The sequence below is a fragment of the Mastigoproctus giganteus genome, chromosome 6 (genome assembly GCF_048544385.1).
Source record: "Mastigoproctus giganteus isolate SK-2022 chromosome 6, ASM4854438v1, whole genome shotgun sequence".
In the NCBI taxonomy this organism is placed as follows: Eukaryota; Metazoa; Arthropoda; class Arachnida; order Uropygi; family Thelyphonidae; genus Mastigoproctus; species Mastigoproctus giganteus.
This window is the reverse complement of record NC_143580.1, coordinates 221,420,847-221,445,640: the sequence shown is the minus strand read 5'-3', so window position 1 is coordinate 221,445,640 and position 24,794 is coordinate 221,420,847. Positions and strand designations below refer to the sequence as shown.

The following is a 24,794-nucleotide window of genomic DNA, read 5'->3' as shown; positions in this document are numbered from 1 at the left end:
AGAAGAGGAATCTTAATCCCGATCCGAACTTGAGCTCAAGGGACAGACTATCGCAATTGAACATAGTGATCGGTTCATAGGACTTACCTAAGAGGAAACTAACTTTTATGAAGCACATCAGCCACAGTGTTTGATCAAAATGAATATCCTAAAAGTGTTTATCAGCGATGTAGTGGGCCGAAAGTGGCTGGACCCAGTACATCATCGTGGCCTCCGAATAGTTCTAGGAGTTTCTCGTGTATCCCATTAAAAACAAATTATTAACAGCAGTAGGATAACAGCTCACCATTACTGGCAACAGCAATGGTGAGCTATAAATTAAAAGTATTCTTCGGTCATGGAAATCCAGCCTACAACAAAACAGACAAGAAGCAATGCTAGCAAGGTACACACTCATTTCAGTCACTCTAAATCTCCTGCGAGGAAAGGACCATCCGCAACATCCTATGTGCCACACATCACAGATGGTTGAACATATTTTAATCACTTGGTCAACCTTTGCAGGAATGCGTCTAAACTTTAGAGTTAATATCCAAAGATCATTTCGAACGAACATTTGGTGACTCAAAAATATATTGGAAGACAGGAAGGTTGGATGATTCTTTGAGGTAATTCTTTGGATTATTCAATTCTATGCGCGTAACCTATAATTTCCTCAGAATTATTTTTAAAAAATGAAATAGGATTTGATATAAATCAATACACCATCAAGGATTAAAAATTTATTTTGATCAAAAGTGAAGTGTTTTGATAAATAGATAAAACCAACCAACCCGTTGTAGAATTATTACAGTTCATAAATCATGTTTATTGGCAGATAATTCCAGGAGCAAATTTTATTTTGCCAGAACGTAACCCTTTAAAAAAAAAAAATATCTTCTTTTTCATATAGATTGAACTCGATAAGGTGATAGAATGTGGAGCTATTGAAACTTCCTGATGGACACTAATGAAGTTTTATTGAATATTTATGGATGTTTCAACCAGCCACTTAAAAACTGAATTTCATTAGAAAACGAACGAAGCGGTACCAATGTACTTTTAAGTTTCCGAGCTGAGTGGCTTAGTTTTTCCCCCAAAAAGAGGAGCTGTCTATTCTGGGGTCACCTACCACCCTGAGACGTTCTGGTTCTGCTTGGAGCTTCGACAGAGAATGCATAGGAAGACCATCATCCTTGCCGTTCCTCTGAAAGACTCGGCTACTGGAAGACTTTACCTGTTGTAAAAGAAATCGTATACATCAATAATTGCAAATCTGGAGTTTTGGACCAACTAAATAACCCGAACTGGTCACATTTCATAAATACCGTACTATTTTAATAATAGTTTAAGGCTCTGGAAATATTTGAAAAGTTGGATGAAAATCCGTACAACAAATTGTTTTGTGCACTTTTTTTTTTTTTTTTTTTTTTTTTGCAGGCAAATAATGAAGTTGGGTAAATGACCAGTATCCAATGTGTTTTCGTTATCGTAATAAAAGTCAAAAATACGGAGTTCCTAATTTCGCTGCGAATTTATTGTGAAAGGGGGACAGATGACAACGTAGTTTGCCTACACCTGTACACACAAAGTCACCTTTAGTGAGAATTTATTGTCAGAGAAAACAAAACATCGACAGAGTGACATACTCTCTTCTTCTGTGGGACAGCGTCAACACTGGAAAACTTAAGAGACTATCTTTGGTACAAAAGTGGATATCGCCGACGGAGTACAGGGAAAACAGAGTATTGATGCCATGCAATCCGATGAGGACAGTTTCTTCATCCACAGCTAAGGTTGAGAAAAAGGAGAAAAAAAAAAAAAAAAACAACTGCGATGTTTCAAAAATTACCTGGTAACGGACCTAGTCCACGAACTTATTGGCAAGATGCCTTCGTCTACAACTTTTATATATACAAACGTTAAAATCCTTTCCAGTCTTACTTCAGCTCATCCATCTCTTTCAATGAGCAGTCTCACACGAGTCCTTGACGGTGAATTGACCTTTGACCTCAATTCACTTTCATTCTTTGCTTTGGCCAGCTATTTATATTACCTTTCACTACGAACGGCTTACAGTCGTATGATGTATAGATGTCGGGTCAAAGGTCGGGGAACACGCGGAGTACAACACTCCTGTCGAGTAGATACCAGGTTCGGCTTTCACCATTGTCATTACCGAAAGGCTGTCATCTAGTGGCTTCTGACCGTAGCCCATTGGTAGCTCTCGAGATAGATCGTCTCCAAAATGGCCAAAGAGAGATGGCGAAGACCTTTGCAGAGACTGTGGAGTAGAAGGAGGAGGAGGATGATGGTGGTGTTGGGGACTTGTCCTCTGGCCACACATCGTTGGATCACTGAAAGAAATAAAATCATTAGCGAGAAAGAGAGATTGGTGCTGACACACACTAGAAAACATTTCAGTAATTACTAGTATATGTGATCTACTAAGCTCACCTAAATATTAAATAGTTAAGACCCATATTGCGCACCCCATTAATGAAAATATCCTGCTCCTCAAATACTACTGCTGTCACAATGAAACTATCTTCTACCACCAGTATAGAAATATTTCACTCCATATATAATGATATTATGCGCTCTGTTATTATACTTACCTCGGTACACACCATCAGCCAATGGATTACTTGATAAATGGATGCTAAGTGCAAAGCGTGTTACGTCATATTGGATACGTTTAACTGAAAGTGGAATGTGAATTCTGGTGCATTTAGAAGTTGTAGGAGGCCAGAAGACCTAAAGTTTAAAAGTCCAATGTCCCATTTTGGGTTTTTCGCGCGTAGAAACGGTAGAATGTTTGTTGTTGCTTGGTTAGAATTTGTGCGAAGGTAATTGGACGGTGTGCCTGTTTTGTAAGATAAAAAAAAAATAAAGTTTTGTAGAGGGGGAACTACTGGTGCTCAAAACGAAAAAAAAAAAAATCTCTTTCAACACCTTGAGAAGAAGATTATAGCTTTTGTAGAATGTCCAGCTAGATCTGCCCTCGTGGCAGCAGAGTTCGTATAATCACCTTCCTACCCACACTGGGTAGAAAAGACCCGAGTTCTAATCCCGTCAATGGCTGGAGGAATTTTTATGGGCCCTTATCACGACGTGGCTGAGTTAGTCGGTCCCTGGCGAAGTAGCACGGTTTTTTCCCTCCTGGAAACGGGTTTTTTGTCCATAAAATAGCAAATCGACCACAGAACACACGCAATATGGTCTAAGTTGCTGATGCGCCTGAAACCCTACGACAACAACCAGTCACGACCCTACATCTCAGTGCAGTGGAGGATGGCTGCGATGTACATTTATCTGTCGTGATTATAGAGTATTTATTTCTTCTAAAAATACATTTTACAGTTGCATGCTAGTGAAAGTTTGAACTTTTATATAATCTGCTGCTAATTCCATAGCACTTACGTTTGATGAAATGCAGTAGTTTATCTACTCGCCACAAGGAGCATCACTGTCAGTAGCATCACAGAAAGGATCTCCACTACGACAAAGTCCCCAACACGACAATCAGTGGGCAAGGATTTCATTTCCGATTTATATAATTGTAATTACATTATATTTTCGTTGGCGAGATCAAATTTCTCGACAGCCATTAGTGACTGCTTTCTAATTTGACTAGTTTCCAAGGTACCTTAATGTATACTCTATTATTAGATGTTATTAGTATTGGTTTCTGAATTAACGTCAAAAGAGAACATTTGTTTAAATTTCCAAAAATAAATTAGCACAAGTTTATGCTAAATATTGCGGTACGTCAAATATTACAGGCACAAAGCAACTGCGCCGAATATGCAAATATAAACAACCCATGATCCAGCAATGACTTAAAAATACTGACTGTGAGTGCGCTCAGACAGCCACGTAGTCGGCGACAACTGAAGATTTTTTTTTTAGGCGCGTTATCATATATGCATAATACTCCTATTGTCTTCACCATCTCCGTCCACATGTAATAATTCGACCCCAGTGGACAGATTTTCGTGACATTTTATATTTGAACCCTTATAAAAAGATTTGTCGAGCCATTTCATTAAAATCGGACGAATATAAATCTGACAATTAATATTTCTTTGTCCGTCCGTCCGCATGTAATAACTCGACTCCCCGTAGATGGATTTCATGAAAATTTTATATTTGACTCTTTTTGATCGATTTCGTGACCTCTCCAAATTTCATTAAAATCGGAACGATAGAAATTAGAAAATTATTACTTTTTTTTTTTTTTTTTTTCATACATATCACATAAGCTGTTCATATACCGTATTTTTATCTCAAGTATTATTATGTTTGTTGCAGTGTTCTGTTTGGAGGAAAGAAGGGATAGTGTGGTGGATGTTCAGAAACGAAACGAAATTATCTGGCTCTTCACAGTTCTGCCTTTCTCTCATACACAACCTAAATTAGATGGCTTTAAACTACAAGAACCCCCCCCCCCACCACTTTTTTTTTTCAGAGGGATTATCAAAGTTCGTGTTAGAGCAAATTATACACGTGCTGCCATCTGTCGAAAATTTGATGTAGTTCCCTCGAGGCCCATTGCGAAAGAATATCGTTATCTTTGAAATTACGATGAATGTTGTTTTATCCAGTCACATATATTTTCTTCCTTGAGATTTCAAAGGACTGTAGTTTAAAGAAATTAAAAAAAAAACATCATGGAAGTCGCATTTTTAAACCTTATTTTTAGCACATTTTTAAAATCAAACGCTCGAATCTTGCTCTGCTAGACCTGGTCCTGCTCAGTGGGGTGGCCAAAAGGAGTAATGTCTTAGGAATTAACAGAGTGTCGATTGATTTACGTGTTTGAAGTGGGCTTATCACTCCCCGGTCAATTTATGTAATCTATGTCTTTCCCTCCACCCCATAAGGGCCGAGGCCCAGAACTGACAGCAATTATTACACTCATTTTCTAACTTGAGCAGAGTGAATGAAATTCCACCGCCGGCTTTATTTATTTAAGTTCTGTCGAAGAGAAGTGCTAACATCCATTTTTATATTTTCTTTGGCTTCACCAACCATGGCTTTCGCCCTTTGGAATAATATTTTCAGGATCCTTCAATAACAGCTATGGCCTGACAGCATCAGAATAAATTGGGGATGCTTGAATTACTGCCCACTGTCCTGTTGTTACTATAAAAATCGGTCAAAGGAGATTTATTTTAAGTTTAAAAAGTTCTTAATTCGCTTCCTTGATTTAGACCAGGGCTAATAAATTTACAAAAAACGTAAATTTATTAGCATAAACACTACATTCATATTTATAAAAGTATATTACACCTTTAACGGATTCCACATATATCTTTTTGTTATGTGACTTGGACAGTGATAAGGAGGTGATTAGCTCTTTGTATAAGGCTAATGGTTAGGCCACATCTTCAGTACTGTATACATGTCTGGAGAACTCACTTTAGGAAAGATGTAGATCTGCTGGAACGGGTGCAGGGAGGAGCAACCAGATTGATGAAGGGAACAAAATGGTGCTCTTAGCTAGAAAGGCTTCCGTTCTGCAAATTGCAGCGTCTCGAGATTAGCCACCTGCGGGGAGATCTGATTGAAGTGTTTAAAGCCGTGAATGGATTGAGTAAGCTATGGTATTCTTCCACTTTCTGAGACTACAAACATGAGGGGACATAAATTCAAGTTGAGGAAGGATTGTTGCAGGATAGATGTGCGGAAGTTTGCCTTCAGCCAACGGTCGTTGATTGTTGGAACAGGCTTCCATTTGTTGTGAAAGTTGATGGGTTGAATAAATTCAAGGGAGAACTAGACAAATTCTTGGAGGGTACGGATGGGTGAAGTGTGTTTTTTTTTTGTTTTTGGTTGATGCTGTATTAGCTTGCTTTCTTGCATCACTTGTCATTACTGATACTATTAAAAGTATAATCGGATCCTAATAATGCTATTAAAGAAATTGTTAACGTGTGGGCTCACATTTGGCCCGAATGCAAGTGTATCATAACGAAATGTCCTCTATCCTTCAACATATATTGGGGCACTTATCCCTGGGAAGCAATGTTTAATTCCAGAGGTCACGTGAGAGGCATACGTTACATACCCGTTAAAAGATAATTATAATCCAACTTCACCCACATTGCTTTATGGCAGATGGAATGAACTGTTGGAAACATTGTAGGGAAATGGAAGACAGAAGGTAATATAACTATTCATCTCAAAGTAGTAGATCACCATTAATGATCTCCAGAGCATGGTATTGAAAAGGACAGTGAGAGCAAATCGCAAAGGCATCTTTATTGAGTTAATTCTTTAATTAAAACTGTAATGGGATAAATCAGAAGTGCATTAAAAAAACGCAGGCGCATAGTGCACTCTATTAAAAATGTTAAAAACCATACCCGATCTCTAAATTTAACCATTTACTGCATGGCATGTTAAATAAAAGCTTGCATTTTCGATCTATTTTCGCATTATAGCATACTCGATATTGAGACTTTTTTTTTCCTAACCAGATTTAGTGTACATTATTATGCGATTCAGCAGTAATAGAATATTGCTAGCGTAATATTCCATCATGGCTGAATGACATGATGGAATGCGAGCATGGGAACTTCCCCTTGGACTCAGGGGAAGTCCCCACTGACTGGAGATGTGCAAATGTATCCCCAATTCACAAAGGGGGATCTAAGGGTGACACGATTAATTACAGACCAGTTAGTTTAACTTCTGTTCCGGGTAAAATAAAGGAGTCACTGGTTAAAGATGCATTGCAGGATCATCTAGACAAGACTGCAGCAGTAATGGCGCATTATAGCATATAGTTGCTAATGCACCAATAAAATCCAAACAAGCAGCAATAATTCAGACACAACATGGGTTTGTTAAGGGAAAGTCTTGTCTGACAAATTTGATTGGATTCTATGATTGGTTACAAAGGAACTATATGCAAAAAATAATTTTCATATACTTGGATTTCAGAAAACCTTTTGACACTGTTCCACATGGAAGATTACTGTACAAATTGGAGCAGTTTGGCATTAAGGATAAGTTGCTACAATGGATAATAGGGTGGTTGAGTGGGAGAAGACAGAGAGTGGTAATCAATGGGCGCTGCTCTTCATGGACTAATGTTATTAGTGGAGTTCCACGGGGTTCGGTGTTGAGCCACTGTTGTTTTGTATATTTATCAATGATATTGATGAAGATTAATCAGGCTTAGTGTCGAAGTTTGCAGATGATACAAAGGTTGACAGGGTTGTTAATGACACAGTAATGGCAGTGTGCTACTGCAACGGGATCTAGAAAATTTGGGAAGATGGGTTGAGAAGTGGCAACTGAAGTTTAACATTGACAAATGCAAAGTACTGCATATGGATACAAGTAACCCCAGAGGAACGTACCAACTGTGTGTTACTACATTTGGGGTGGTAGAAAATGAAAAAGACCTGGGAGTGATTGTACAGGTCTGGAGGCCTCATTTTAGGAAGGATATAGAGTTGCTTGAGCGTATACAGAGAAGGGTGACACTATTGGTGAGGGGAACAAACCAAGAAAGACTTAAGTTCTGCAAATTGCAGCGGCTGGAGACTAGGCACTTGCGAGGTGATCTGATTGAGGTGTATAAGCCCTTGAATAGGTTGAGCACGCTGAATTCTGATAGAATTCTTCCGCTTGCTCAGATTACTAGCCTGAGGGAAATAAATTGAAATTGAGGAAAGTTGTAAAATAGATGTGCGGAAATTTGCTTTTAGCCAGCGGGTGGTTAATTGCTGGAACAAACTTCCATCTGTCGTTGTGGAAGTTGATAGCTTAAATAAATTCAAGGAGGAACTGGACAAACTTTTAGAGGGAATGGTTGTCTGAAATTTTTTTTTTTTTTTTTTTTTTTGGCTGATGCCACATAAGCTCATACGCTTGCTTTCTTGCATCACATTCCTCTATTACTACTACTACTAACAGAGTTTTGCAGATTTTCTTAGATAACAAGTTTTAAAAGGAATAATAAACCAGTATTTATCAAATACTAAGGTTTGTCTTTCCGTTTTGTGTGTGTGTGTGTCTGTACTAAGGCGCTGTGAGGTTTTTCGGCCCTCACTGGTACAAAACTTTGCGTATTTGGATGTACATTTGAACCGTTTGGGCTCCCAATGGTTAGAAGCTCGGTCAGTCAGATGAGTCTACAAAAGACAGACAGTCAGAGAGAGAGAGGGAGAGAGAGAGAGTGTACAAGTTCTGTGTTTTTAAGCAAACAGAGGAATTTATATATATACTAATGTGATTCATGGAAGATGTTGTTCTTATACATTTTCATTAGTGAAAAATATCTCGCTGTCAATTACATATCTGCTAAAGATTTTTATCTGTACGAGAATGTGGTAAATGATAAGCCCCTTGAGTCTAGTCTTGCACTGGCGAGTTAGCGCCTGTTATTATATTAGTTTTGCTTAAAACGGCGAGAAGAATCCATCTTCAGATAAAAGTGGTTTGTGGAACGCGTTGTTTAACCAACGTAAAAGCATTGAATATTAACGAAATTGCGAAGGTGAGTTAGTGGAACGTATTTCGGGCATTCTCAAATTCGTGGTATTTCAGTCCTTTGTTCACAACAAGATCTACATGTGTCCAAGGCAAATATTTCGGGTCAGGCATCTGTCAAGGTATTCTCATTCTGGCCAAGTAGGAAGATCCTGAGTCTTCGACTTGTTGGAAATTAACGCCTTTCAGCCCCGAGAATGTCGTCCGAGCTAGGAAACAGTCATGAAACAGAAGTCGACGGGGTCGAAGTATTAATTACGGGCAAGTCCTTTGTCCCTCCTTCTTTTGTGTGGATGATTTTATGATCTCAAGTGGGAGCTTCGCCGTTGCCCAGTTCGAATCGTAACCTTCTCTAGGGTGAGGTAGGTGGGGAGTAAGATTTCTTCTGCACGTGATGAAACGCTAGACACCAGCCAACCTGATGACCCCAGTTCGAAGTTGTTGAAAGCTTGATAACCTCACCCCTTCTTTGGGTGCGAGAGACAACATTTAATCCTGAGGTGCAGAGTTACATAGTTGAACGCCCACACATAGACGAATACTCAGTGCTTATCTATATAATAAACACTTAGTGAAAGTAAAGGAAAAAGAAAATAAATTTATTACCTTCATCGGGTGCGATCAGATATAAAAATCAATTTTTTTCATGGATGACTTGGAACTATATATTTCTTATTCATATAAATAAACATAGCAAGTTCAGTTACATGTATTGTACACTCTTCGTTCTGCCTAATAAAATTTTTAGTATTAAGACTGAACCAGCTTAAAATTTACAATGACAACTACATTTGCCAAGTAGTTTAAATCCTGCCGGCCACAAATATAAATAATGAGTGGACTGTGGCTTATTATTGTAAAATTATAATATCACTAATGTATTCCTTCAAGTTCATTTATATCCATTAAGAGACCTTGTGTTACTCGTAATGGATTAATAAACAGCTACAGTGGGACCTCGATTATCCAAGGTGAATGGAATCGAGACTACAATTGGATAACAGAAATCTCGGATAATAAAACCAAATTTTTAAGATAAAATTTGTACAATGTGAAAATTCTTAATAAATAGGTTTTTATTAAACTCATATATAATACAAGCTCAATACTGCCCTAATTTGTTAGCAGGTGACGTTTCAGGATTCTCGCTGAACCACATCTTCAGACCGTAAAATGCTATGGAGAATATAAGAACATCTTCACAACGTGAAAATTACTATGATATTAATTAAGAAATTACAACCAATGTTAAGTTAAGGAATGTATACACTTGCATTAATATAATGTTAAAATACAGAAGATTTAGAACTCTATAGTCAAGTTAAATATTAAATAGAAACATGACAATTATGTAGTTATAATTGTCTATGCAGCGCTCCATTCGTAATTTCCGGGATCTAAAACAGCAACAGAAGTCATCGGAAGATACCGCTTTAATTGCTCCATGGTGTTCTGAATGTCTGCTAAGTTCTCAGATTGCTTTCCTTTAGGTGGATTTTAATTTTCAGAAAACGAAAAAAGTCACAAGGCGCCACATCTGAAAAATAAGGCGGGTGCTACAATGTTGTGATCTTGTTTAAGCTCTCACTGCGACAGAGGAATGGCACGGCATATTGCACGCACACCTTTATTATATCCAACCGCTCTATCAAAATTGTTCTTACTATTTATTTGTTAATGTGTGATCTTGTTACAGTTACCAAAACTGAGCCGTACAGGAAAAAACAATCTACAGCACGATATGAATGTTGTTGACATGCGCAGTATTAGGCATTGGTAAGCAACGATTCTTTTTTCATTTTATCCGCACCTTGTGTATATTAATATACACTACCCTGCCATTAATATCCGGACACCTGCCTTCAGACAAAAAAAGAGCTTTTATTGTGTCAGTTAATATTTTGTGCTGAAACCTTTTGCTTTTATGACGGCCTTCAATCTTCGCTCTCAACCAGCTTTTTATAAATGTCAGGTGATGTGTTTCTCCACTCGGCCTTTAACGCAGCCACCAGTTCGGCCTTGTTCTTTGGGCGATCTCGACGTGCACTCGACATCCCAAAGATGCTCGATAATGTTCAGATCAGCACTCTGGGCTGGCCAATCCAACTTTTCCACACCCGTGTCCTCAACCCACTCTGTTACGACCCGAGCAGTATGGACTGGCGCGTTGTCTTGCTGATATAGGTATGGGCCTTCCCCGAAGTATTGCCATAATGTTGAAAGTGCATGCTGTCTTGGTATTGCACAGCATTCATGGTTTTGTCGATAACGACTAATGCGCCCAAGCCAAACCATGAAAAGCAACCCCATACCATGATACTGCCTCCACCAAACTTCATTGTTGGGATACAATCAGGAAGGAAAAACTGTTCCCCTGGCATTTGCCACACCCAGGAACGGCTATCAGACTGGTAGACTGCGAACCTCGACTCGTCTGTCCATAGGACTGTTTTCCACTGCTTTACAGTCCAGGATTCGCGTTTCTTACACCATGTTAATCGGCGTCTAGCATTTGTTGAGGTTATCAATTCTGTTGAACGTGTCATCTTGCCTGCCCACTTTTGCAATCGTTTGTTCGAAGCCCAGTGTGCATATTTATAGCAGGTTCTGTGACGTGTTGCATGCATAGGACCTGTTTCCCCATCCATGAAGGGGTGTCCGGATATTAATGGTAGGGCAGTGTATATAGTATAAAAATTTTACCATTTGGATAGAAACCATGAAACGTCCTTTCCCAATTAAATTTCAATTTTTTTAAGATTTTTGGCGTCCGTGTATTACTGTACAGATTTTATTCTCTCTTCTCTTCGTTTAATAGAACTCTTTAAAACACCATGAAGTTTTAAATACACCGCCTTATGATAAGTTTGCTTTTTTATATTTCGCTGTTATATTACGTGCAAAGCGTTCCGGTTGTTAAACTTTGAGAAAAGTTTTCCAAAGGTTAAAAATGGCCACTGTTGATTAAAAGTTTGAATATCATACAAGTGGTCGTCTAAGACGCTTTTTGCTACCGGCATGCAAAGCAGCCTTAGCAGGACCACTTTGCAGTTCTTCTAAGGTTATTGCTTGAAACGTATTTGTAGTGGAAACCGAAGAGCCTCTTTCGAGTGTTTCGGATTCTGCTATAGCAAAAGGGGACGTTTCCAGCGTCTGGAAAGAAGTAATGAGTATGATGGCAAAGCAGGACCACTTTGCAGTTCTTCTAAAGTTATTGCTTGAAACGTATTTGTATTGGAAACCGAAACGCTTGTTTCGGATTCTACTATAGTAAAAGGGGCTGTTTCCAGCATTTGGAAAGAAGTGGTGAGTATGATGGTTTTCCCCTCCCAGTCGTATATCATTATATAAAACGCACCACGTACTGTCCCCTATTTTCAAAATCTGACTTTTCTCGAGACAGATTGTGGTGTCTCCCGACAGTCCTCTCTACTAATTGTCTGTTGATCAATTTTATCTATCAACCAACTTTTATCGACCCATTAAGCTGCATCTTGAATATTGTACGACTTTAATACAACTTTAAGTACAAGTATTGAACAAGTACAACCCATTGCAAAGTGTACAAAGTTAAAAAAAAGGTTAGTTATTAGTGATATTAGAATTAGTAGAGGCATATGATGCAAGAAAGCAAGCTTATTTTCATCAGCCAAAAAAAAAAAAAAAAAAAAATCCCTTCTCGTTTCACCCATCCATTCACTCCAAAAGTTTGTCTACTTCGGCCTTGAATTTATTTAAGCTGTCGACTTCCACAACCACAGATGGAAGCTTGTGCCAGCATTCAACCACCCTCTGGTTAAAGGCAAATTTCGCACATTTATTCTACAACTGTCTTTCCTCAATTTGAATTTATGCCTCCTCAGGTGTGGAATCTGAGCAAGAGGAAGAGTCCCATAAGTATTGAGCTTGTTCAAACCATTCAAGGCTTTATACACTTCAATCAGATCACCTCGCTGGTGTCTAGTCTCCAGACGCTGCAATTTTTAGAAGTTAAGCCTATCTTCGTAACAGCAACCCTTCGTTCCACTCACTAATCTCGTTACTCTTCTCTGTACTCGTTCTAGTAATTCAACATCTTTCCTAAAATGAGGCCTCCAGACCTGTATACAGTACTCAAGGTGTGGCCTGACCAGTGCCTTATATAAAGGGATTATCACCATTTTATCCCTGCTAGCAAAATTCCTATATATCATTGACCCCATGAGCTGCTCTTGTAGCCTGTCTGCACTGCTCAGAAAACTTCATATCTGACTGCACAATTACCCCCAGGTCTTTTTCGTTCTCCACTACCCTGAGTGTAGTGACGCAGAGTTGGCATGTTACCCTGGGGGTTACTGCTACCCACATGCAGTACTTTAGATTTGTCAATGTTAAACTTCAGTTGCCACCTCTCAGGGCATCTGCTCAACTTTTCTAGATCATGTTGCAGTAGCGTACCATCCTTACTGTCATTAACAACCCTACCAACCTTTGTATCATCTGTATACTTAGACGTTAAGCCTGATATACCTTCATCAATATCATTGATAAATATAGAAAACAACAATGGGCCCAACACGAACCCCTGGGGAACTGATGTGAAGAAGTATCTTTCACAGATGATATATCTAGTGACACTCCATGGTTTTAAAAGTTGCAGAATCTAGAAATGTCCTGCTTTATGATATTTAAGGCATTAAAGGACTTTGGTGAAGTAAACATTCAGGGTACCGAAATTATTTAGATTTTGGTGTGCAACACAAAAACACCATGGAATCGAATCCAGCCTGTGAGATGGGATACAAACACTCATACTATATTTATCCTCTCATATGAAAGTATGTTCCAAAATGCTACTGCTCCCATCCTCTGTGACAGTAAAGTGGTATTGTCACTCGTATAGGGAGGCTCAGTTTGAATACAAGAACAGAAGCGTATTTAGCAAGCCCGTGATTGCTAAATATGGTGCTGTTTCCGTATTCTCTCTGTCTTGTGAACTCCTCTGCCCGTGTGGTTGTCCCGGAGTATAAACAGAAAAATATATTTATTTATCCGATCGCAGACTGGAGGAATTTCTAAAGACCTGTTCATTCGGAGCTGTAATTAGCCGATTTCAGGTAGAAGAATTAAAATAATTAGAGCCACAGAAATTTATGACTGCTATTTTAGTGTATTTTATAATAAAATGCAAAATTCAAGGGTAAAATTCATGCGTTCCTGTTCTGGGAGTAAAAAATAAAAATTAAACGGTTATGATTATATATTAAACAGTCGAGACACCTGGTGGCGTGCATAAAATAGCTCATTATAGAAAAGTGAATGTAAAGTTTACAGTATTCGTTGCTTTAATTTGATAATATTAAAATTAACGATTTTCGAGAGAAAAAATAAATAAATAACGAAGCAAATCCAGTATTAAGAAGGATTCGCGTTTGTGGTAACGAATGGCAGAGCAATTTTCACTAACGACTATCCTTTGGTCGCAATTTAATCGAGGAAGGATATTAAATGCTGTTATTAATTATTCCTACGCAACGAAAACTGGCCAAAGTGGAAAGCTGTTTAATAGGAAATATGAACTCCTCCTTTATTAATGAATCCATTCAGATAATTCCGAAATGAAAAGGGGAACTAGTCATTGTTTATTTCATTTTTCTTTCACTTAATTTATTTATTTAAGCGCCAAAAGGTAACGCGCTACAGTCAGCTATCATGAATTGAAATAAAAAAAAAATAAATTAATAGTAATCGAGCTGGTATTTCGAAAAATATACTGGAATTGTTACTGTAATGGGGTGTATCAATGCCCCTTACGTCATTGTTGCATAGTTCTCCAGTTCCTTAAATAAATTCTAGATATCCACTTCCGCAATAACAGATGGAAGTTTTTTCCAGAAATCAACTGCCCACCAGCTAAAGATAAACTTCCGCGCATGTCTGCTGCATCCATCTTTCCTCGATTTGAATTTATGCCCCCTCATGCATGTGTGTAGTCTTTGTAAGAGGAAGAATATCATTTGCATTGGGCTTGCTCAATCCATTCAAATGCTTAAACACCTCAATCAGATCACCTCTCAGGTGCCTTGTCTTCCGGTCTTCAATTCTGCAATATGCAGAATCGAAGCCTTTCTTGATAAGAGCATCCCTTTGCTCCCCTCACCAATCTCGTTACCCTTCTATATACCCGTTCCAGAAGATCTACATCCTTCCTAAAATGAGACCTCCAGACCTGTATGCTGTACTCAAGCTGTGGCCTGAAATTTGCGTAATACAATGATAATCATCTTTATTCCTGCTAGAAAAGTTCCTGTATATCATTGAAAAAATCTCATAAGCAGTCTTGGCAGCTTGTCTCCACTGCAGAAGAACTCTTTATTATATACAGAAGGCATATTGCTGTATACAACTCCCTTCACGGCTACAAGCCAGGGAAGAATATATATATATATATATTTATATATATATAAAAAAACAGCATTATGACTCCAGAAAGGTTTGAACACTGGAGTGATGGATCCACTGCTCAGAGAACTTCATATCTGACTGCACAATTACACCCAGCTCTTTTCATTTTCCACTACCCTCAGCCACATAGTTGATACGTTTCTCTGGGATTACTGCTACCCATATGCAGTGCTTTGCATTTATGAATGTTAAACTCCAGTTGCCTCTTCTCAGCCTATCTGCCTAATTTTTATAGATTTTGTTGAAGTAGCATATCGTCATTACTGTCAATAGCTACCCTGCCAACCTTTGTATCATCTGCAAACTTAGACATTAAGCCTGATATACCTTCATCAGTATCACTAATGGATATTGTTTGATGAAAAACCCGACTTCCTGGAGAGAAAAAACCATGCTGCCCTCTTCTGAGACCGACCAACTTCACCACAATGTGAAAAAGGTCCTTAAAAATTCCTCACGTCATCGACGTGACTCGAACTCAGGTCTTTTCCAGCCAGTGTGTGGAGGACTGCGATTCTACCAACTGATACCCACGAGGGTATACAAATCGGAAAGGGATATAAAAGGATGTTTCTGATTTTTATTCAAGGGAATATGGGATTGAATACTTCTTTCCCTATTATGTTCTTGTATAATAATCATCGGAAAAGCAAAATTATCTTTCTATACATTAAAGTAATTTTCCTCCTAGTGATATTTATTCAGCCAATGGGAGAAGAAGGATGCAGGTTACGTGGTAATACTTAACAAATACTAAAATAAATAAATAAATAAATATTCATTTATTGCAAATACAGCAAGCCCATCACAGCACATGGCTAGGGGCAGGTAAAAATACAAAGGAAATGACATAAAATAATCGAGTATATGTACATAGACGATTTTATATAGATATTAACAATGACTAGGAATTTTAGTTTTGAATTTTAAAAAAAAATTGCAGAAGAGGACATTTGGCTTTCAGTTGCAATTACTGGGTTGGATTATTTTTCTTCATTTCACCGGAGATCTGACTCCTGTAGGCTTCAGAGTTGATTAACATGTTGCAATCAATGTTGTGATAATTTATGAGGTGAAGGGATGCACTGGGGAACATTCTGTCCATTTGTTTTGGCCTGGAGAGGTTGGATTTGAATCGCTGGTTTCTTGAATTTTCCCTGTTGGGGGCAGCTATTGTATTGGTTAAGTTTGGTGAATCGCATAAAGAGGTGATTAACTTTGCAAGAAGCATGACTCCAGACTCGTTGATCATCTGTTGCAGAGGCTTTGTTTTTAGGTTTTTATAAAGCCGTTGCCTGGATATTGTATGGGGAAAACGAAGCTTACTATTGGGCCATCTAAGAATCCAATATTCTAGGGCAAGGAATTTCTTTACGGTTACTTGAGGAGCACCAGACCAGAAAGCATAGGAAAGAATGGGAAAGATGCATCTTTGAACATGCTTAATGACTGTTTTTCTGTCTTGAACTGCTGCTGTTTCTTGTTTGATTAACCATTTTGCTTTTTGAATTTTTTGAGCAACATACAAATAGTGGGCATTAAAGGAGAGATTTTTATCAAAAACAACTCCAAAGTCTTTGTGAGCGTAAACATTTGGGATTGGGACATCTGCAATTTTTATTTCTATGTGGTTGGGTTGTTTCTGAAGGGAATAAGTAATTTGAGCAGATTTTCTTGCATTTATAGTCAGATTGAGTGGGACTTGATGATTTCACAAATCTGTGAATTCGCATCATTGATAACTTTGCGAATATCATCACTGGCTTTGGAGATTATAAATAACTTTAAATCATCGGCATATGCCAGTAGATTTGGATTTTCTTGTAGAAGTGGTTGAAGAGATGCTGAAAATATAGTACTGGAGAGAACGGCTCCTTGGGGAATGCCTGTTGAGGTTGTGACGAGAATATTGTCAGTACTAGCGGGGAAGAGGAGAAGTCTGCGATTTAGGCTGTATTGAAGATAGGAATTAATCATTGTGTCAACGAGAAAATGATTTTAAGTATTTGAAAAGCTTTTTTGAGATCTATGTTGTAGAAAGCACCTTTGATGTCAAAATAAAATACAGCGCATTGTGCCTTATCTTGAAACGCAGTTTGGATGCGTACAATGGTGTCAGCTAGGCTTGTTGTTGTGGAGCACCCTCTAGGACCAAAATGCATATTGACAGGTGCATTAACGAAGATTGCATGTTGAAGATATGGGAGCATGATTTTTTCAATAATTTTAGTAATTATTGACGAAACAGCAATTGGTCGATGGCCGGGATGGTTATTTCTGAAAGCTTTTTTTAGGAATTAGCGTAATCCTGAAAGTTTTCCACTGTCTTGGAAGGAATGGCTGGCAGATGCACCTGGAAATTATATGTACTAACGAATCAATAATGTATACGCTGGACAATCTAATAATAAAACCAGGGATGCCGTCAGGACCTTCACTACTATCAGGGCGTATTTGGTTAACTGCGCGCTGAACTGTATTCTTGTTCACAAGTTGGTTAATTAGCAGGGCTTGATTCGGAGACACATCATGTTGCACTTTGTCTGCTTGTTCATAAGAATTAAATGCTATAAATCTGTTTTGTATACCTTCAAATGTCAGATCTGCTTGTTTCCATATTGCATCTTATCCATTCAAAAACTAGTTCATGCTGTAAGGTAGCTGTTGTTTTTGTAGAAAGTGCTCTTTTATTGTGCTTTAGCCTGGACATAACATAATTTTTGTATGACTGAATTTTTTTGAGTTGAAACAAAGCTCTGCTCTTTTTATATTTTATGTGTGCTGATGAAGTGCCGTATTTCTTCCACTGTCTGTGGTATTTTTGCTTACTTTTAAAGTATGGTTTCAGGTGGGATTTGAACCAAGGTTTGGAGTGAGAAGATATTCTAACAAGTTTGGATGCCGACTCTGTTTTCAGTTGATTCAGCCATTTTATAAGAAAGGTGGCGTCCTGTATAGGAATATTTTTAAGAGAATCCCATGGGTAGTATTCTGAGAGCTGCAAAAACTTTTCTTTCTGAAGGAATTTAATTGATGATATTCTTTTAGTGATTTCCAGAGTGGGACGAGGATTCCCGCAGCAAATTTTTGCTTGCAGTTCTATACTTTTGTGGTTAGATTTAAATGTAATGTTCCTGCTAAGTTTTTCATGCAGTGGAAAGTTAGAGTATACAAGATCAAGCGCTTGATTACCTCTTATAACAGGGACGTTGATTTTTTTAGTTCCAAAACTAAAAATGAGTCGGACAGCAGCTTCATTTGTAAATTATATTTGGGCAGGGGAAGGTTAAAGTCGCCCATTATAATGATGTTAGTTTGAGGCTTAAGAACAGTAGTGATCCAGGTTGACTTCATTAATGATGTCATCAGTAGGTCCAGGCGGAATATAAATATTATAAATTTGAAGCAGAGAATCCTTAACTTGGATTAGTAGGGAAATTCATTCAAAGTTGAAAGTGTTAGAGTTGTATGTGTTCAAAACTTTAAAATTGGATTTTAAAATTATTGCTGTCCCACCACCTCTACGATTAATTCTTGATGTCATGAATGGCGTGTAGCTGAGATTATTGCTGTCCCACCACATTTTGAAGAAAAATGCTGAGATGAACATTTGTGTTAGAAGGATGTTTGCAAACAGATATATTAGGTGGCAAGTTAAATGATGGATTAGAATGAGAATTAGGAATATTATTCTCTAGCTATGCAGAAAATTCAGCAGATTGAGAATTAGTTGGTAACTTTTCACTGGAGTTGTTGACCGCTCCTCCAATAGCTCCATAAAATGACATGACGAGTAGACCATTTGGCCAGATATCAGGATTTAGAATGTAGGTCACAATTCTTTAGCTCAATTCTAAATGATGAATATGTGGGATGTTTCGTTCTTATTTTGAACACTCTATCTGGAATTTCTAGCTCTAATAATAGCTGGTCCACCTGCTGGGAAGTAGTATTGGGGTCTAGCCTGCTAACAAAAATGTTACTACTTCTAAGCGCCGAACTATTTCTGTTTCTAATTTTAATACAAGACTGCATATTTCTTCTTGTTCCTATTATGCTTGCATATCTGTTGTTTCTGCGGGGAAACTTAAAACTTGAGGAGTTTGTAGGTAAGCCATTATGGGAAGGCACTTCAGGATAATGCTCAGAGCGATCATTTTGACAGTGCATATACAAATTGCTCGGTTTTTGTTGATTACTAATAGTGGTGGATATCGGTTGTCTGCCTGTGTCAACACGTTTCGAGGAAGCACGATTGTGTTCTCGGAGAGAAAGAGAGCTAGAGCTTGATTTTTGGGATCGCGCAGCTGCTTTTTTCTGGAACAAATTCTTCAGCATCTGGACTGAGGACTGGAACTGCAGAAGCCTGATGAAAAGAAGGGTGAAGCACCAGATGGCTTTCGACCATAGCCTTTAGTTCGAGAAGCAATACTTAACAGAAGCTTGTTTTAATGTGGTAAAACAAACTTCTGTTTTAGCGTGGTCATGCTAGATAAACGTCGTGCACGGGCTTTGTTTATCTAGCATGACCAGGAGGTACCATTCTTGATTTTCATATGTAACGTATTTATGTATTCATAGCTGAGGAAGAGACACACACAGTGTCGAAAGCTTCTGTATTTTATTTTATTTTATCAAAGGAAGCGAGCAGGGGACCAAGCCCCCTAGTTAAATTAAAAAAACATTATTAGGCGCGTTAGAATATCTGCATAATTTCGCGTATTGTCTTCTATATATGTCGGTCTGGTGTATGTCACAACTCGACTCGCAGTAGACAGATTTTCATGAAAAATTATATTTATGCCTTTTAGAAAAATTTGTAGAGCTTCCCCAAATTTCATTAAAAATCAGAGTAAGAGAAATCCGCCAATTATTATATCTTTGGGTCCGCATGTGTAACTCGACTTGGATTTTCACGAAATTTTATATTTCACTTTTAAAACGATTTGTTGAGCCTTCCCAAATTTCATTAAAATCGAACCAATAGAAATCAGGCGATTTTTATTTATTTATTTCCCTACACATTACATTAAGCTATTTACATACTGTATTTTGCAGCTGATGCACTGGATATTGTTTGATGACATGCGCTGGTTGGAGGAATGAATGGACAGTGTGGCGGATGCGCAGAAACGAAATTTTCTCGGTTCGCGCATAAAAGTCGTTGCTTATCATTAAAGTTATATAGATTAATTAAAATCGAATAACAGAAAATTAATTTGGATATTTTTCAGAAACGTGCAGCAAAATGTTTTCAAAAGCAAGGTATTCCCTCGTGCTATATCTTTATCGCCACATGATTTCATCAATATAGATAGCGCACATGATTGTCTCAGTGCCATTCATAGTTTTAAATATATTTTTTTGTGTTTTCCAATAATTATGCACATTATTTGTATGCACTCCTGTTATAGGATCTTTAAAATTGATAGGAGGGACTAGGCCTGCTACTCACAACGATCAATCGGAAGGGACACCATGTTGTTAAGACTAACCGGTATAAACGATTCAAATGTGGAAGAATGTGGAACTTTAATGGAAAAAAACAAACAAACAACCAAATTATTATTTTTTAGGCCACCTGAATAATTACATTCATCTGCCGTGCTGTGTGTCTTATGTCTGTTAATTGCGTGTGTTCTATGGTTGATTTGTCTATTTTGCTGGACGAAAAACCCCAGTTTCTGTGGGAAAAACCTTGATATCTACACTTGAGAGAATCTCAGTGCATGGACATGTGTTTTTGTAAAGGGCGGCTCCTTGAACGTCAGTTCAAGGAGCAGATATGTGGCCAGAACAAACGGGCCAGATATGTGAATGACGTAGGTCTGTGTGTATTATGTGTGTGTTCTGTTGTAGTGTCTGGCCGCTTCGCTACCCAGAAGCATCAGTCACCTGGACAGATGATTCTGGGTACTCGTCCACACCACGGGAAGGTGGGCCAGTCCATGTAAAGCACGTATTGTCTCAAGAGAAACTCTGACCCACCTGATGTTGCCAAAAGGTGGGCCAGATTCCTCTGGGGGCCCACTCCAGAGGAGAGAAAAAAAAAGAGAGAAGGGAGAGAGAGAGAGGAGCGAGGGGTTCCCGCGGCGTATTAAAAAAAAAAAGAGAGAGAGGAGCGAGGGGTTCCCGCGGCGTATTAAAAAAAAAAGAGAGAGAGGTTCCCGTGGGGTATTAAAAAAAAAAAGAGAGAGGGGTTCATGTGGCGTATAAAAAAAAAGAGAGAGAAAGAGAAATTCTCTCTCCTCCTCCCTCTTTTTTAATACGTCACGTATTAAAAAGAGAGAGAGAGAGAGAGGTTCCTGTGGTATATTTAAAAAAAAGTTGAGATTTACTCAACTACAGCAAACATACAGCAAAATCTATTGTTCTATAAACAGGTGGGGACACAGGATTTAAGCATTGCCAATTTTACACGTAGGTGGACGCCGGATGTCAAGTTTACCCCCAAGAACCATGATCTTGGTTTGGAAGGACTTATCTTCAGTTTATTTTCCTGGTTCCAAATCTGTAGGTCTTCTAGGACTATTCTAGCTGATGCTTCCAAGGCAGATCTTTAGTTACCGCTAAGAAGTACTGTTAGATCATCGGCGTAAATCATTATCTTGGTATTTTCAAATGTTCTCTTTATCTAGTCCTGTAACACCACGTTCCAGAATAACGGTCCTAAGATCGATCCCTGAGGGCACTCTCTAGAAATTTGACGTAGAATCTGGTTGTGCTTGGATCTGACTGTGACGAGTCGGTTTGTAAAGTAGCTCTTGACAAGAAGATATAACTCTTGAGGGCATTCTGCAGAACGTAGACATTCGAGGGCGCTGTCCAACCAAAGGGAATCAAAGGCACCCTCGAAGTCTATGAATATAGCCAATGTGTATTTGAACGGAGAGTTTTCAAAGAGTTTTCAACATGGAAAATAAAATCTACAAGGGCGTGCTCACAAGATCGGCCTGAAGAAAAATCATACTGGTTGGACGCAAGAAGATCTTTTTGAAGGAAAAGAGAGTTCAACCTTAGGGAAACTAGGCGTTCCAACAATTTCCCCAAATTGGCCAGCAGTGCAATTGGCCGATAATATCTAGGCTCGTCTGGGAGATTGTTGGGCTTTTTAATTACTCTCAGAAGAGAGTTTTCCAGAGCTCCGGAAAGTGTTCTTCCTCCAAGCATTTGTTAAATAACTGTAATAGAATTTCAGGTTTAAGTTTTGCAGTCTCCACAATAAATATATTCTCCATACCCGGACATTTTCTTATATCGATCTGCTTTATAACTGTCTCTAACTCTGCAGCAGTAAATGGTTCCGAATAAGAATTTGATATGTACAAGGAGTTTGCAGAGCGAATACCTCTATGAATTTCTGTATCACAACCCGAGTCATCAATCAGAAACAAATTGTCAAGTATAACACTTACAGACTCAGACCAGTTTTGAGTCTCGACACCATTATGTACATAGTTTCAAAGACTTCTTTAGCTTTAAGTTTGTTTCTCATAATTTTGTATAATAGCCCCCCACGGGTTAGCGTTTGAACAAAATCGGACCAAGTTTCCTTTTTCCTAGCGGCAATTGCTCTAACATATTTCTTCTTACGATTAATATACCGACTATGGAGTACCTCAACATCTTCAGGAGACAAGTGTCTATGTTTCTGGTAAGTCCTATGGGCTTGGTGAACTTGTATCCTAAGGGCAGACAAGTCCGAAGACCACCAAGAGCAAGTTTTCACATCAACACACTTCTTCCTAGCCGAGTAATACGACGCTGTTATCAGGGTTTTCTGAACATAAGATGCAACATCAGCAGCAGACATGGTATCAAGGCGAGCAGAAGCAGGAAAGTCAGTCTCTATGGAGAATATAAAGATCTCCCAGTCAATATTATTTAAAGAGAATTGTGTGAATTCGGGTACTGTACTTTCACAAGACAGTGAAGAGACAGAACGAGGAGTTGACACAGTAAAAGAGATAGTTCGGTGATCACTGCACTTCCAAGACGGCTGAAGGGTCCATTCAGATATATCAAGTTTGCAGTGAGAGTTCGAAAACGTAATATCGATATTCGACTCTCCAATTGAGCTTGAGAAAATGGTGAATTGCTGAGGGATGTTATAGAACCTCAGTGCAAAAAAAAAAAAAAAAAAAACCACCAAATTATGATATTAGAGTCTCCTGTAAATGATTACATCTACCCATATATTTATTTTGTCCGTAAATTGCGTGTGTTCTCTGGTCGATTTGCCTGTTTGCTGGACGAAAAAACCCCAGTTTCTGGGGGAAAAACCTTGCTATCTACGCCTGAGACCGACTAACTCAGCCATAGTGAAAAAAGCCCACTAAAGTTCCTTGCGTCATCGACGGGATTCGAACCTGGGCCTTTTCCACCCGGTGTAGGGAGGACAGTGACGATAAGAACCTCAGTGCATGATGAATAAATCACAGGACACACAGCAGCTGCTGTAACAGAGGAGAGTTTTTCAGAAATTGAGGCATTAATCCTGGAAGATCGCCATATTAGCATCAAAGAACTAGCTGCAGAAATGTAGGGTCTGTGGAGAACGTCATCCATCCACAGTTGCATATGAGTAAAGTGTCTGATAAATGGGTTTCCAGATTTCTGATTCCTTACCAGAAGAAGGAGAGTGCATGAAACGTTGTCGATGTGCCAGGAAAAGCAAGAGCAGTTTTTTCATGGCTAGTCGCCACGAATGAAGCTTGGATCCATCACTATGATCCAGAAACTAAAAAATTATCAAAACAATGGAAGCATGCAGAATCATCACCCCCCAAAAAAGGCTGTACTGTGAGGGCGAAGTATTATTCCAACCTTCTCATAAAGCTACGTGCTACTATAAAAAAAGAAAAAAGAAAAAGAAAGACGGGAAAGTTGTCAAAAAGTGTGTGCCTGCTCCACGATAATGCCCCTACTCATTCCTCTCATGCTTCAGTGAGGCGTGTCCACGAATATGGGTTTGAAATATTGCTGCATCCTTCTTATTCCTCCGACCTTGTACCCTCGGATTTCTTCCTATTTCCAGCCCTGAAGTCCTTTCTTGCTATTGATGATGTGGTGATTGCTGCTGCTGAGTCGTAGTTTGAACAGTCAGAGGTCTTCTACAAAACTGGCCTGCGGAATTGTATTGAGAGGTGGCAAAAATTGGCGAAACTTGGAGTTTTGATTTAAGGTCGATCTCACTCGATTGACTGCAAGGTCATTCGAATGTCTTGTACTAAGCCAAGGGAAACTCTCCCGAAGGATCGCGCATTGGGAATCGATCATTAGATGAAGAATACTCTAGTTTCACGTGAAGTAATATTAATGGGTGATTTTGTTAGGGGAACTGTGATCGAAACAGTAGAGCAGAACCATGGTGTGACTACCAGGTGATAAGGTTAATGATCTTACTAATCAGTTGCAATTCTTAAGGGAACTAAAGGATGTATGGTTATACACATGGGAACAAATGACGTAAAACGAAAAAAAAAAATCAAATTTTAACGACTTAGTCTAAAAATATAATGCTGTAAAAATACCACGAGATAGATCAAAATATTAAGTTGTCTTCAATTCTGTCAAGATATGATATAAGGGAGTATATGATGAAAGCCCCGTGAATTAACTTGAGACTTGAGGGACTGTAAAGCTTACGAAACAGTTTCTCTTAACGTGGCCTGCTTTAGTTATAGAAGGGATTTGTTTTATTTTTTTAATGGTAACCCCAAACACGAAAGGTATTAGAACCCATAGTACTAAGTACTGTGCATGGGTTGAGAGGACAGAAGATACTTGTTCACTTGTTCTGTATATTACAATTTTTGGGAAATTTTTATTGTGTGTGGATTGAATTCACTTGAACAAGAGAG

At 38.5% G+C, this 24,794-nt stretch overlaps 1 protein-coding gene across 1 annotated transcript in view; it reads right to left on the bottom strand.

Annotated features, from left to right (window-relative positions):
- Nucleotides 1–1,875: 1,875 nt before the first annotated feature.
- Nucleotides 1,876–24,794, bottom strand: part of LOC150085008 (uncharacterized) — a 67,839-nt gene continuing 44,920 nt past the window's right edge. The window contains exon 2 of the mRNA XM_090376433.1: nt 1,876–2,336. Within this exon, the coding sequence (XP_090232559.1) occupies nt 2,042–2,336 (295 nt within the window). The 3' untranslated portion in view covers nt 1,876–2,041. The remainder of the gene's footprint in view (nt 2,337–24,794) is intronic.